This window comes from Patella vulgata, chromosome 3 (assembly GCF_932274485.2).
Source record: "Patella vulgata chromosome 3, xgPatVulg1.2, whole genome shotgun sequence".
Lineage (NCBI taxonomy): Eukaryota > Metazoa > Mollusca > Gastropoda > Patellidae > Patella > Patella vulgata.
The window spans coordinates 53,554,199-53,566,333 of record NC_065881.2 but is presented as its reverse complement, the minus strand read 5'-3'; the positions used below and the strand labels follow the sequence as shown (position 1 = coordinate 53,566,333).

At 35.9% G+C, this 12,135-nt stretch overlaps 1 protein-coding gene across 2 annotated transcripts in view; it reads right to left on the bottom strand.

The window, feature by feature from the left end:
• LOC126814866 (hexokinase-2) overlaps window positions 1-12,135 on the bottom strand; it is a 43,135-nt gene that overhangs the window by 30,099 nt on the left and 901 nt on the right. The window contains exon 1 of one of the 2 annotated variants that reach the window (XM_050540296.2): window positions 3,167-3,439. The exons of the other annotated variant lie outside the window; for it this stretch is intronic. Within the exon in view, the coding sequence (XP_050396253.1) occupies window positions 3,167-3,262 (96 nt within the window). The 5' untranslated portion in view covers window positions 3,263-3,439. Of the gene's footprint in view, window positions 1-3,166; window positions 3,440-12,135 lie in introns of those variants that run through there. 2 annotated transcript variants of the gene reach the window in all.

The window sequence follows — 12,135 nt, the reverse complement described above, 5'->3', positions numbered from 1 at the left end:
TCTAATTAACAGGATAAATATGTAAGGGGATCTCAAATGGGAAGCCTGTCCGCTTTTTGTCTGCTTGAATGATATAGGAAGGGCTTGGTTTTGTTGATCGAATGGCTAGTGGTTGTCAGAACAGTGAGAGACTTGAACTTACTGGAGACTTTAGCAATTAAATGATGGAAAGCGAAGTTGGCAGAGGATAATCCAAGAATTTACTAAGGCTTTGATATTGACACCAAAAATGGACCCTCCCCTCAATATAGTCACAAATAAAGATACTAAAACTTGAGTTTTACAGCTTGGGGTGGTATGTTTTATTTAAAATGTTTTGAAATGGATTTTAAGCAAAACTTTTGATAAATAAATAAGTTTGAGTATGTTTTGGTCTAAATATATCATCAAATCACACTGTACGTAGGAAGGCATCTTTATCATTGTCATGGCAGATTACATTGAATTTATATCAATATGTAGCTTAACAGACAAGGTGAAGATCTTTAAATAATTCTTTATAATTTATATATTTATATTATAGATACCATCAAATCTTAAATAAAATGTCACACACAAACAATAAGTCATTGTGTACCGTGCTTATATAACTACAATTAACTATTAATTACTAACAAAAACTATCAATCAAAGATCACAATACAACCAAAGATTGTATGATTACATCAATCAGTTGGGCATGGCCACCACTGACGACAGTATTAAATAAAGACATAGTTTTTTATGTCTAGTTTGAGAATCTGTATGCTTTTTAATCTTCCATCTAAATTATTATGTAGATTATTATTTTCTAAATCTTAAAATTTTGATTTAATAAGAATAAAACATTAGTCACATTACAGGAATCTTATTTGTTGTATAATATGATCAAACAATATTGGTGTCTTACAGGTTGTTTTCAGTCACAAAATACATTTTATAATGTTTTGGATAGGATGCAATGTGGAATTTAAGCAATGTGGAATTCATTAAAAATATTATTCTTGAGTTTTTCTACCCTGCTCGAATGGAAAAAAAATATCATGTGTGGTTTCAATGCGCTTTTCAAAGCTGGTTGTAATCGTATTGCCAACCCCCTGCTTGTTCTTTTTGCCTCAGATATGCTGCATTACCTCTATCCCCCCCCACCCTCCAATAAATGGCCCCCACAATACTTTGTTCCTTAGGCAAAATCAGCGGTCAGTATACACAATATAGAGCAATATACATAAGGATAATTAATTGGAAGTGGTTTCCATTCATGGTCTACTGAACACTGTTGATTTTATTATACCCGACAGTTTACATCACGACACACACAGAGTTTCGTCATGTCTGGGGATTTTATGATTTAGCACAAAATGTGCTTTTTTTCCGGCGTGCAAAATGACCTACAGGTCTGATCCACTCCAGTTCCAGTCATTTTCCAAAGCTCTCCGGCCCGACCGGCATATACGGCTGACATGGAACCCATGCCGGTCACCACCACTACCCCGAGAGATGTACATGTACCAGTAATCAGATTATAACTTCTGTAGCTGTTTGAGTTAACGGAAATTGTTGAATAGGCTACTTAAACTATGACCATTGTGAACACTGAGTATAACTTTTGAAGTCAATTTGATGATAACTTTAGCCAACAGAGAATCAACAAGATGTTTAGAAATGATTAAGGGCCATATCTGGAAACTGTTGAAAATTATTCACCTTATAAGCTTACATTTTATAAACATACACATTGAGTATTGAGCATAAGTTTTAAGTCAATCAGATATTAATTTTAGCATAGTATTTTTAGAAATATATACATGTAACTGCTATAACCTAAAATATTTCTAAATATTTGTTAAAGATACATTATGTAAGATTTAGATAAAGAGCTGGCTGTTCTTGCTATAATAGTTCAAAAATAGATAATACAAAATGAAAATACTGAAAATTTCATTTAAATTACTTTATTCTGAGCCAAGTTATGTATGACTGTTTGTAGTTTTAATTGACAAGATGTGTGCATTGATTGTTCATTATTGTAACCACGGTACTGGTACATTAAAGTCTTAGACTCCCTCCTCCATTCATAAATTAAATCATTAAATGGCCACGTCATTCTAATCTAGTTAAAATCTCGAGCATCCAATGTCTGATTAATAGTTTATATAACATTTAAGGCCCATGAAAGACCTGCAATAGGCAAATTTAGCTCTTGAATAATGCATCTTAAAATCAATTATTTTCCAGAACCAAGCTTAGATTAAATTTTTACTTTTTTTTAAAAGCATCTACATATCTTCAAACTACAAAACTAAGCAATTTGTAAACTACTTGACAGGCTAACTGTTGTTTTTTAACAATAACATCATAACTTTTATTTTATTAACCTACTCAACCATGCAGTATATTAGATCTATTAGTGTTCATATTTTGGATCCCTTACCTTATAAATCTAATATATATATATACTGCTAGGTCGCAAAGTGTCATTATTATATCTTTGCAAGGTATTAATATTCATTGAAGCCTGAACGGGGTGAACTACATGTATGTCCTCACAATATAGGTCATAAATCTGAACAATTTGAGGGTGTAGCCATGTGCCATGTGTGTGACTTAAAGCATCTACTTTAACATATCAGTAAAGCCACACAGTATTTAACTAACACGATTTTACATCTGGACAACTATCTATCAGTAGAGGCCTAACCAACTATCTGCATTAACAGAAATTGCTTTATCATAATACAAATACAACAACATCAAAACTAGTACAAACTTTGGACTCACAGTTATAAAACATGGTATGAGACACACAGCAGTATATGGATGAGGCTGTGTAGTACCAGTAATGTACATGAAGGCATTTATGGTAGTCTATCAAATATGTAAACAATGTCTAATTTTCTCCCCATTTAGATATATATGTACAATTTAAGAATTGACATTTAAGTACAGGAATAGCTAAATTTGATATGAAACTGATTACTATCTCATTAATTATAGATTCTATGACCTTTCAGGAAAATACATTCACCTTGGCAAGAACGAATGTGCTGCTGAGGCATTTAACCTACTTATGTTATATTATACCATTACTGGGGACATGCTTCTTATATCTGGTACAGTGGTAAGTATACAGATCACAAATTAATCAATATGACTATAATCGTATCAATAATAAATAAAAACTGACCAATCGTTGTCTTTCTTTTGGATCGGTTACTATCTTCTTTACAGACGACCTTTTTGACCCTTTACCACTACTTCGGAATTTCCCTTGTGAGGGCATCACAGCACAATTAGATTATTATTCAAATAAAAGAATAAGTCTCTTTAAAAATCCTTGTAATCAGTTCACTTGTTTATATACTGAACTTTCCTTGAACTTGTATGAAATAACAGTAAATATCAACTTCAGTGATGAGTATATCCTGAATATAAGGATAAATTCTTTCCTGTGTCTGTTGGCCAAGTGTCTGCTATCTGATTGGTTGGAGAATCAATATAGCCTACAACCCACACACACACACACATACACAAATGCTTTCATTCAGTATTAATGTAGCCTATCCTGGGTAAGTCATGTGATACTAAATGACAAGGCCAACTTTAATATCTAAACATTCCAGTTGGCTGAACATATCCACACATAGTTCAACTGGCAAAATATCCTAGTAATCTTTGACAATTAAAAAATTTATTACTTAAATATAAGACTTATACAGTTTCTGCTGCACATTGTACACATCCATTCTTACTGTCAAAAAAGCACTATATTGATCAAAAATCCAAATCAAAACTTTTTGGGCAAACAAAGTAGCTGATCGATAATAATATATACTAATGTCCAAAGGAAAGTATACACTGTGCATTTTGTGCTGTATCAACCAAAGTCGTTTTTCCATGGTATACGATATTTGGGTAGAATGTCAATTTGTTTCACATTTTTATTTTGCTTAGAAATGTTGAGTTTGGACATTTTATCAAATGTTTTTAATCTAAACAAAACTTAGTCATACTTTTAGTGTATATACTTTCTTTTGGACATCAGTATATAATTCTAAACATGCTGTGTGTAGATTTTCATTCAAATTCTTTATTGTATTGTTATTGCGTCAAAAAAGGTTTCATAAATTCAACATCGAACTATCCCACCAAGTTTTAACAAATTACGTAGATTGGGTAATTTGCAGTACACTGCATCACAAGTTTTAAAAGTCAAACTGCAAATTTTATAAAACAATGAATCATCCAGGTTTAAAAATTTGTTATCAATAACTCTGACCTGGATTTCGATAGCATTCTTCCTTACTGCAACATGAATCATCCCCACAAATTTGAAAAAAATTTGACAAGAACTCTGACTACACTCTGAGTAAGCGGAACTAAGGTTCACAAAAAAATAATAACAAAATCAATAACAATCATATTATGACATGAACTTCTTTAAATAAAACTACTTTCCGGTGATACAACTATCGCAGAACAACTATATTGTCAATACGATCTATGTTCTACCGGCGCTCAGTGATAGCCAGTTTCATTAATTTGCCTATGCATTTTATTACGTATTTTGTTGACATCCATTGGGGGACGGGATTGTGGATGGTGCCCTAGAATTAGAAACGACCTGCTATACACAGCTTCTAGATCTGCTATGTGGATGTATATTCGGACGCCCATCTATGGTACAAATAATTAATCAATGTGAGCATATTGTAGTAGGGTAAATTTGGACTCAATAGTATGTTTAATACATCATGCTAAATCACATAGTATTACTTAATTGATTCAGTAAACTATATTTTAATGGATCTTAATCCACCTTGCTTATATCTATTTCATATTGTCTTATATATTTGCGGGGATCACGTGGCTAAGTGGGTAAGGCGCTAGCTCGCTAGCCTGGAGGTCGGGTGTTCGATCCCTGCATTGGCCGAGAAAGTTCATCCAGATTTTCCGGCGTGGTTCTCCCTTGTCAGTGATGCAGGACGGAGGGGCTGACAAGGAAAGCTGTCTAGTCGTTCGGATGGGACGAAAAACCGAGGTCCCGTGTACACATTGGCGTGCACGTAAAAGATCCCTTGGCAGTTGGAATTCGATATAAGAGTAGGCCGTAGTGCCGCTGTCCGGGCAAAATTTCCCTCATAGCACACTGTATGGCGTATGCCCGTCTTCATTAGCCCAGGTTAGGAGCAGAACAGTAGGACGTTAAACTCCATTTCATTTCATTGTCTTATATATTTGCTTAATCGCCTGCCTCTGTTTCTTTTTTTTTTCACTTTAAATTGATCTTATGAATTGTAATTAACGTCTACGGGCTATAGCGTTTTAGTTACCATGGTGTGGCGATTCTACAAACGTGTCATTTGGGAGATCAAGTTAGATCACATTCCTAACATGTATTTGGATATTTGGAGACACAAGTTTATGTCAATTTCCATATTCATATTGGAGCTTATCTACTATTAAGCATTGATTATGTTGATTAATTGTTAACCATAGAATATAGTAATATTAACAATCAACAAGATTCCTGTCTTCATTTAGTCAACAACCAGAATTCAAGAAAATACACAAGAATTTCACTTGTACAATACCCCTTGGATAAATGAAGGTAAGTATACAAACATGAAAGGAATTCAGATAATTTTTTTTTGAATTGACCATTTATGCAAACATACGACAGACACATACTATTTGTTAGTTTTCAAATTGCTAGATGAGTTATTGTTATGTGTAATGGAAAAATATATCCTGCATGCTTTTTATAGGTGTGGCACAGGCCTATGTATATTTATAACCTGTCTAAAACAAAAAAATCAAAAAGACCATAATAAAATGTAAAAAGTTTTTGGACCAATTTGGAAAGAAAATGAACCCTTTTTAGGTTCATGTAAGCTTATCATGAAATCTTAAGACACAAAACATATCAATTCATTGTGAATAAAGTCATAAATTCTTTCAATCATGTAAAAATTCTTTCTACAGGGCCGGCAGAAGCAATACTTGATTGGGGGCGAGGGGGGCTACTGTCCTGGGACTTCAGGCAAGGGTCCAGGGGCCGTCTAGGCCCTGGAAGCTACAGGGAGTCTAGATCATCGGAGACACTTTCTAAGCGATTTCTGGCCAGTAAAATTACTCGTCAATGAATTTTTTTTGGCCCTCACCTTACGAAGAAAGCTGGGGACTTTTAAAATGGGTTCGTCTGTCGGTCTGTCTGTCCGTCCGTCCGCCACACTTTTTGGGACACAATAACTCTCTTTTTTAATTGAGCTAGAATGTTCAAACTTGGTGAAGGTGTTTATTAGGTCAATGCCTTGATGGAGTTCGAAGATGAGCATTTTCTGCTTAGGGTAAGCAGAGATAAGCAATTTGATTGGTTGATGCTTTGGGACACGATAACTTCAGTTCTAATTAAGTGAAATATAAATGAAGTTTGTGGACCTCCCAAAGGCGACAATTTTTGTCCGATTCATGAGATAAAATTTAAAATGCATGAGACCTTCCATTGTAGAGCTTTTGCTCTTGCAATATCATGTTAGAAAAACTCTATCCCGTCATGTTTTAATTAGTAAATCTGTCATAGTTATAACGGAAATGAGATGGAATCAGTATAGAGCATAGCAGGGATTTTTCTTCTGAAAGTCTACGTTATCTGGAGAAAAAGGGTACTTGCGTCCAAATTATGTACATAGTTTATCTAAATATTCCCCGCCCCTCCAAAAGAACCAAACTCAGATGACCATGGAATGCCATTTTTATTACATGAACACTTGATATGTGTCAGTGATTTACTACAACACAATTTTTCTATTTTGTTGTAGCAGACCGTGTTTACTTCGGCTTTTAACACAATTTTGAGCGCTTAGTATGAATTATTATGATTAAATGTTGATAACAATACAGATCACTACATATTTATCAGCATCAGTAGAAGGCTTAATTACTGTAAATAAAAAAAGGGTGGGAAGGATTTTGCATTGTTTATTCTTTCCTTTTTACAGCTTCTGAAAGTCGAGTCTTGTAATATATCTAAATAGTCACACACACGGCAACTAAAATAAAAGGACCGACTACCAAGTAAGAGAGAATGATTTGTTGAATTGTTCACAACTCGAATGATATTTTAAAGGTATTTACTAAGCCTTTCTGAACAGATATCAGAGACTCTAGAATTGGCAAAATGGCAGATTATCGGTTGATACCGATTTCTACCGATAAGCTACTTATCGGCCAATTGCTGATGGTGAAACAGATAATCGGAATAAATATGCCAAGTTCCAAGAGGATCCATTAAGAATGCCGATGTCAATCAAAATATGTCAATACTTGCGACCTGGGGGTTTGGCATGCACAAAAATCAATAGTTTCAGTCCTTAGGGGGCAAGGAATAAATATGCTGAGTTCAAAGACAATTTATCAAGAATTGTGCCCTGTAGGCAACACACAGACAAAAAAAGAATAAAAAGGTGGGGCTCTGCCCCTCAGGGTTGGGCATGCACCAAAAACAGTTGGGATCATCCTTATGGTTGGTATAATTATGAGTTTTCAAGACGATCCATTAAGAATTGGATCCTGTAGGCGACACAGACACACAAAGAAAAAATGGGAGTGGCTCTGCCCTTGGGACGAGCCTGGTGATATAAAGGAATAAGAATGCAAAGTTTCAAGACAATCCATTAAGAAATGTGGTCTGTAGGGGACAAACAGACAAATACAAAAATTGGCTCTGGCTCTGCTCCTGGGGTCGGGCATGCACTAAAACAATAGTAATCATCCTTCTTCGGGTATAAGGAATAAGTATCCAAAGTTTCAAGACAATCAGTTAAAAATTGCGGCCAGACAGACGGTGACGGCAATATACGCCCACATTCATAATAAAGAGAGAGAGAGAGATGGGGTTTAACATCCACTCGACACAAATTAGGTCATTTCGGGACTCACATATGGTTTAATTTTATTTCAATAATTCGCTTGCACGTAGGGGTCTTTAGCAGTGGGAGGAAACCAGAGGACCCGGAGAAAACCCATGAGGCTGGACAAGCGACCCTACTCCTTGTCACATACAACCAGGGATTCAAAACGCGCGTGCTAACCATTCATCCCCCCAACATTCATAATGTGGACATATAAAAATAGAAAAATGTAAAGGCTTATCTAACAGCTTATCATATAATTCAAATAATTTTGGTTCATTGAGTAAAACTATTGTGATTGGTAGATCCTGTTGTACATCATACAGGATATATAGTGAGTGAAACCAGGACTGTAATTAAATAAGTTTCAGGACATGGTCATTTCCTGTTCAATCTTACTCACATGTCAGACATCATGCACATTACCATCTACAGGATCAGGGAGAACATACACAATCTTATACCAAAATACAAACAAAATGTACAATGTGTTTAAAAACCCTCAAGCAGTAATCCTTCCTCTCTTAAAGATAGGCTGCCAGGCAAAAAAAAATAAAATTTATACACAGTTAAACTAATGATTGTTCTACTTGTTCTACGCTAGTTCAACCCTTCCAATATTTTCAATCCATTGCAACGCGTATGGCATGACTATACATATTTGCCTACTATTCACTATACTCCTTGCAGTGTTTCATTTGATTAGACCTTATCCAACTCAAACAGGTATTGTGTTTTAACAAACTGGAGAGAAATATGACGTGCTTTTTTGATAAAATAATAATTCATGGATTTTCTTCACAAAAATCGATAAATATTATTGAATATTTACAGGTAGGTAGTAGTAATTGGTACGAGTTGAATTTATATCAGAGATTGGAACATGACAACGTCAGATCAGCCCTCAAACAGTCTGAAGGCGCCTGGCTGCTCTTGGGTTACGCTGCCATCGACCTTACCAAGGTCAAATCCTTTTGCACCGTCATCAACTTGCCAGGCAGCAATGTGCCATAAATCAGGGGTATCTGCACAACACACCATGGCGAAATGTCATCTTCTCGGATGAATCCAGATTCAACCTCAGTTTTCCTGATGGACGTCACCGTATCTACCAATGTCGACTTGAACGCTTTGCTCGTAACAGCGTGCTGGAATGGTATCGTTTCGGGGGAGGTGGCGTCATGGTTTGGGCTGCTATCAACGTCAACTTCCGATCCCAGTTGGTGGTCCAATACAATCTCAACGTCCGGTGTTGCTTCCATTGCTGGCTCAGCATGACAACGCCCGACCCCACACTGCCAGGTTGACAAGAGACTTTCTGAACAATCATCATGTCCGTGTTATGGATTGGCCCGCTATGTCTCCCGACATGAACCCGATCGAACACCTTTGGGATGAACTTGGACGACGGGTTTGAGAGAGAGAGAAATGGGGTTTAACGTCCACTCGACACAAACTAGGCCATTTCGGGACTAACATATGGTTTAATTTTATTTCAATAATTCGCTTGCGCGTAGGGGTCTTTAGAAGTGAGAGGAAACCGGAGGACCCGGAGAAAACCCACGAGGTTGGACAGGCGACCCTACTCCTTGTCACGTACAACCGGGGATTCGAAACCACGCCAGTCGACTCAATGACAGACTTTATGATACAGCGCGCACGCTAACCATTCAGCCATCCAACCCCCTCGACGGGTTTGAACTCAAGCCATGCCACCACAAACTCAGTAATTGTACCTTGTGTTAATATGTTCAATTACCAAATGACTATCAAAAAAGTCATCATATGGCTGTTTCCGGCAAGTTAGTATTTTGAATCCCATATTACAGCTGTGAACCTGTGATACACCAGTAGTTTACTAAATATGTAATCTTAAAAAAAAAAAACAACCTTAAATTTTCTAATTCTATTATAACGTACGGTAAATGGATAAATATATTTCGCAGCTCTTTAGTCAGAACATGCAAACGTAATAATAGGTCAGTCAATTTATGATTTTAACCCCCCAAAAATTGCAAAAAAAGCTTTTAATGCATTTTTGCATTTATTTAGGTGTATTTTATAATATCTGAAACGTTTACGAAATTTTGTGCACTGGAAGATTTTGTGAAGAAACGGGCTTGGAAACATACTCTGGATGCCAGAAGTTTCTTGAGACAAACTATGTCCTACACAAATTTTTCGCTTTTTTTGTTGGAATAGAAAATAAAGTCTTTTTGCACAGATGTTTGCATTTGCACCTGCAGTATCAGAAAATATGTCTCCTCCTCAATCAATGTCATGGAATGCAAATCTACAGCTTCAGTAGATACCTTTACCATGTCAACATAAGCATCTCCAGATGCTTGTACAACATGTCAACCCCCTCTTAACTCAAATTCATCACATAAAGCAGCAGCCACATGTATTGAACTTTTGCCTTTTCTATAGTTTCTACAGATGTATAACAGTAAATCTGATGCAAACTATAACATTGTATAGCACTGCAAACGGATATTAACGCATATTTTAGCAAAAGGTAATCATTTAATGAAAAGCAACCCCACGTGTCTTAGAAATCATTTAGATGACAACACTCTTCATTCAATGTAGAGGAAATTGGCAAATGATTCCTTACGCATTTATTTGCTTGTCTTGCTTTACCCATTTTCTATGACAGCATTTTATGGGGCTAGGGGTAAAACCTCAAAACATGTACACATACCAAATATGCCAGTACCTGATGAAATACCCTGAAAATAGTGTAAGGGACCAGTTAACACCACTGAGCATATCTTCAAATGAAATAATGACCCCAAAAACATTAGTTCAGACACCAAATTTACTATATTATGACAGAGATATGCCTATTCGTAAATTAAGGGTTTCGGTCGCAGGTTGTGATGCAGATTACATCTGTAAATACAAACCATGTTGTCATCTCTTTGATCTCCATGATGGTTATTTTGGATATTAACGGCTTGTGACATCACCAGAGGTCAATATTCCGATATTTACTTCCGTACATATTTCAAAATTACATACAAGAAAATCAATAACACACAATGAATCTATTAAATCGAACAAAATAGTTTATCGTGGAATTTGGGGCGTTGATAATTGTTGTTTCTTGGTATGGCCAGACAGTTTAATGTGTTTGGCTTGGAAACTGGTTTTATTCTCATCAGGCAATTCTTCATTATTTACTTAGCAAAGAACTGATTTTGTGTCTCAATTCGTCATCAAACTCCGTCAACTGCATGTTGAAGAATAAACAGACAAGTTTAGGGTCAATGTGACGTGTTTTCGTAGTAAACTGCACTCACATGTATATCAACCTGGTAACTGGAGGACTAATCTATTTTGAAGAAAAATGTGTTTTTGTTGTTAATCTCCCTTCATTTATATTTGCTGATATAGACCTCTCACCCCTGGGTTGTTGTTACATGAAAAAAGTTTTGGCTTCGTCTTAACTTTATTTCACGTAACAACCTCATAACGGTCTATGGACTATGGTGTACGGGTCAATTAACATCACTGGGTATATCTACAAATGAGAGGATAATAAAATTTGCTATTTTATGGCAAACAGTGCAGAGATGTATACCCATTCGTATGCGGGTTCTCGGTCATAGGTTTTTAGGGCAGGGGTACCCCGAGCATCGGACATCTATGAAAACCATTTCATATGAAAGATTGGCCCTGACAACCTAAGGCCAATTGTCAGTTTCATTTGTTTTGCTTAAAAATTGACGACTTTATGCTTGTCTGAAGTTTTACATTTTAAAGGAAAATAATTTTAAAAACTTAGCATATTTACCCTCAAAATTTGGCACTTTCTGGTACCGGTACTCTGATTTTGGTAAACTTTTAGGATGTGGTTCTGTACATCCAACCCTACCAGAAACCATCAAAAACACTTTTTTGCAATTGTTTCGGGGTTGGCCTACCTTTTTTACATAAATTGACTGATGTATTAATCTCAAAATTTAGGATTTTCCGGTACCGGAGGTACTCCCATTTTGGTATGTCATTCAGTACACCCAACACTACCAACAACCATCAAAAAACCTTTTGTGGGGGTTGACTCCCAATTTTTCAAAAATTGACCGGACTATAACCAAATATTTATGCTTGCAGTAATTGACATATCGGTAGTATAAGGGAGATAATCCAGCTTAAGATATTATATGCTATAGTGATAGTATTGATATTGCCCAAATTATCAGGTCAACATACATACATGTATTGCAGGACACAATTA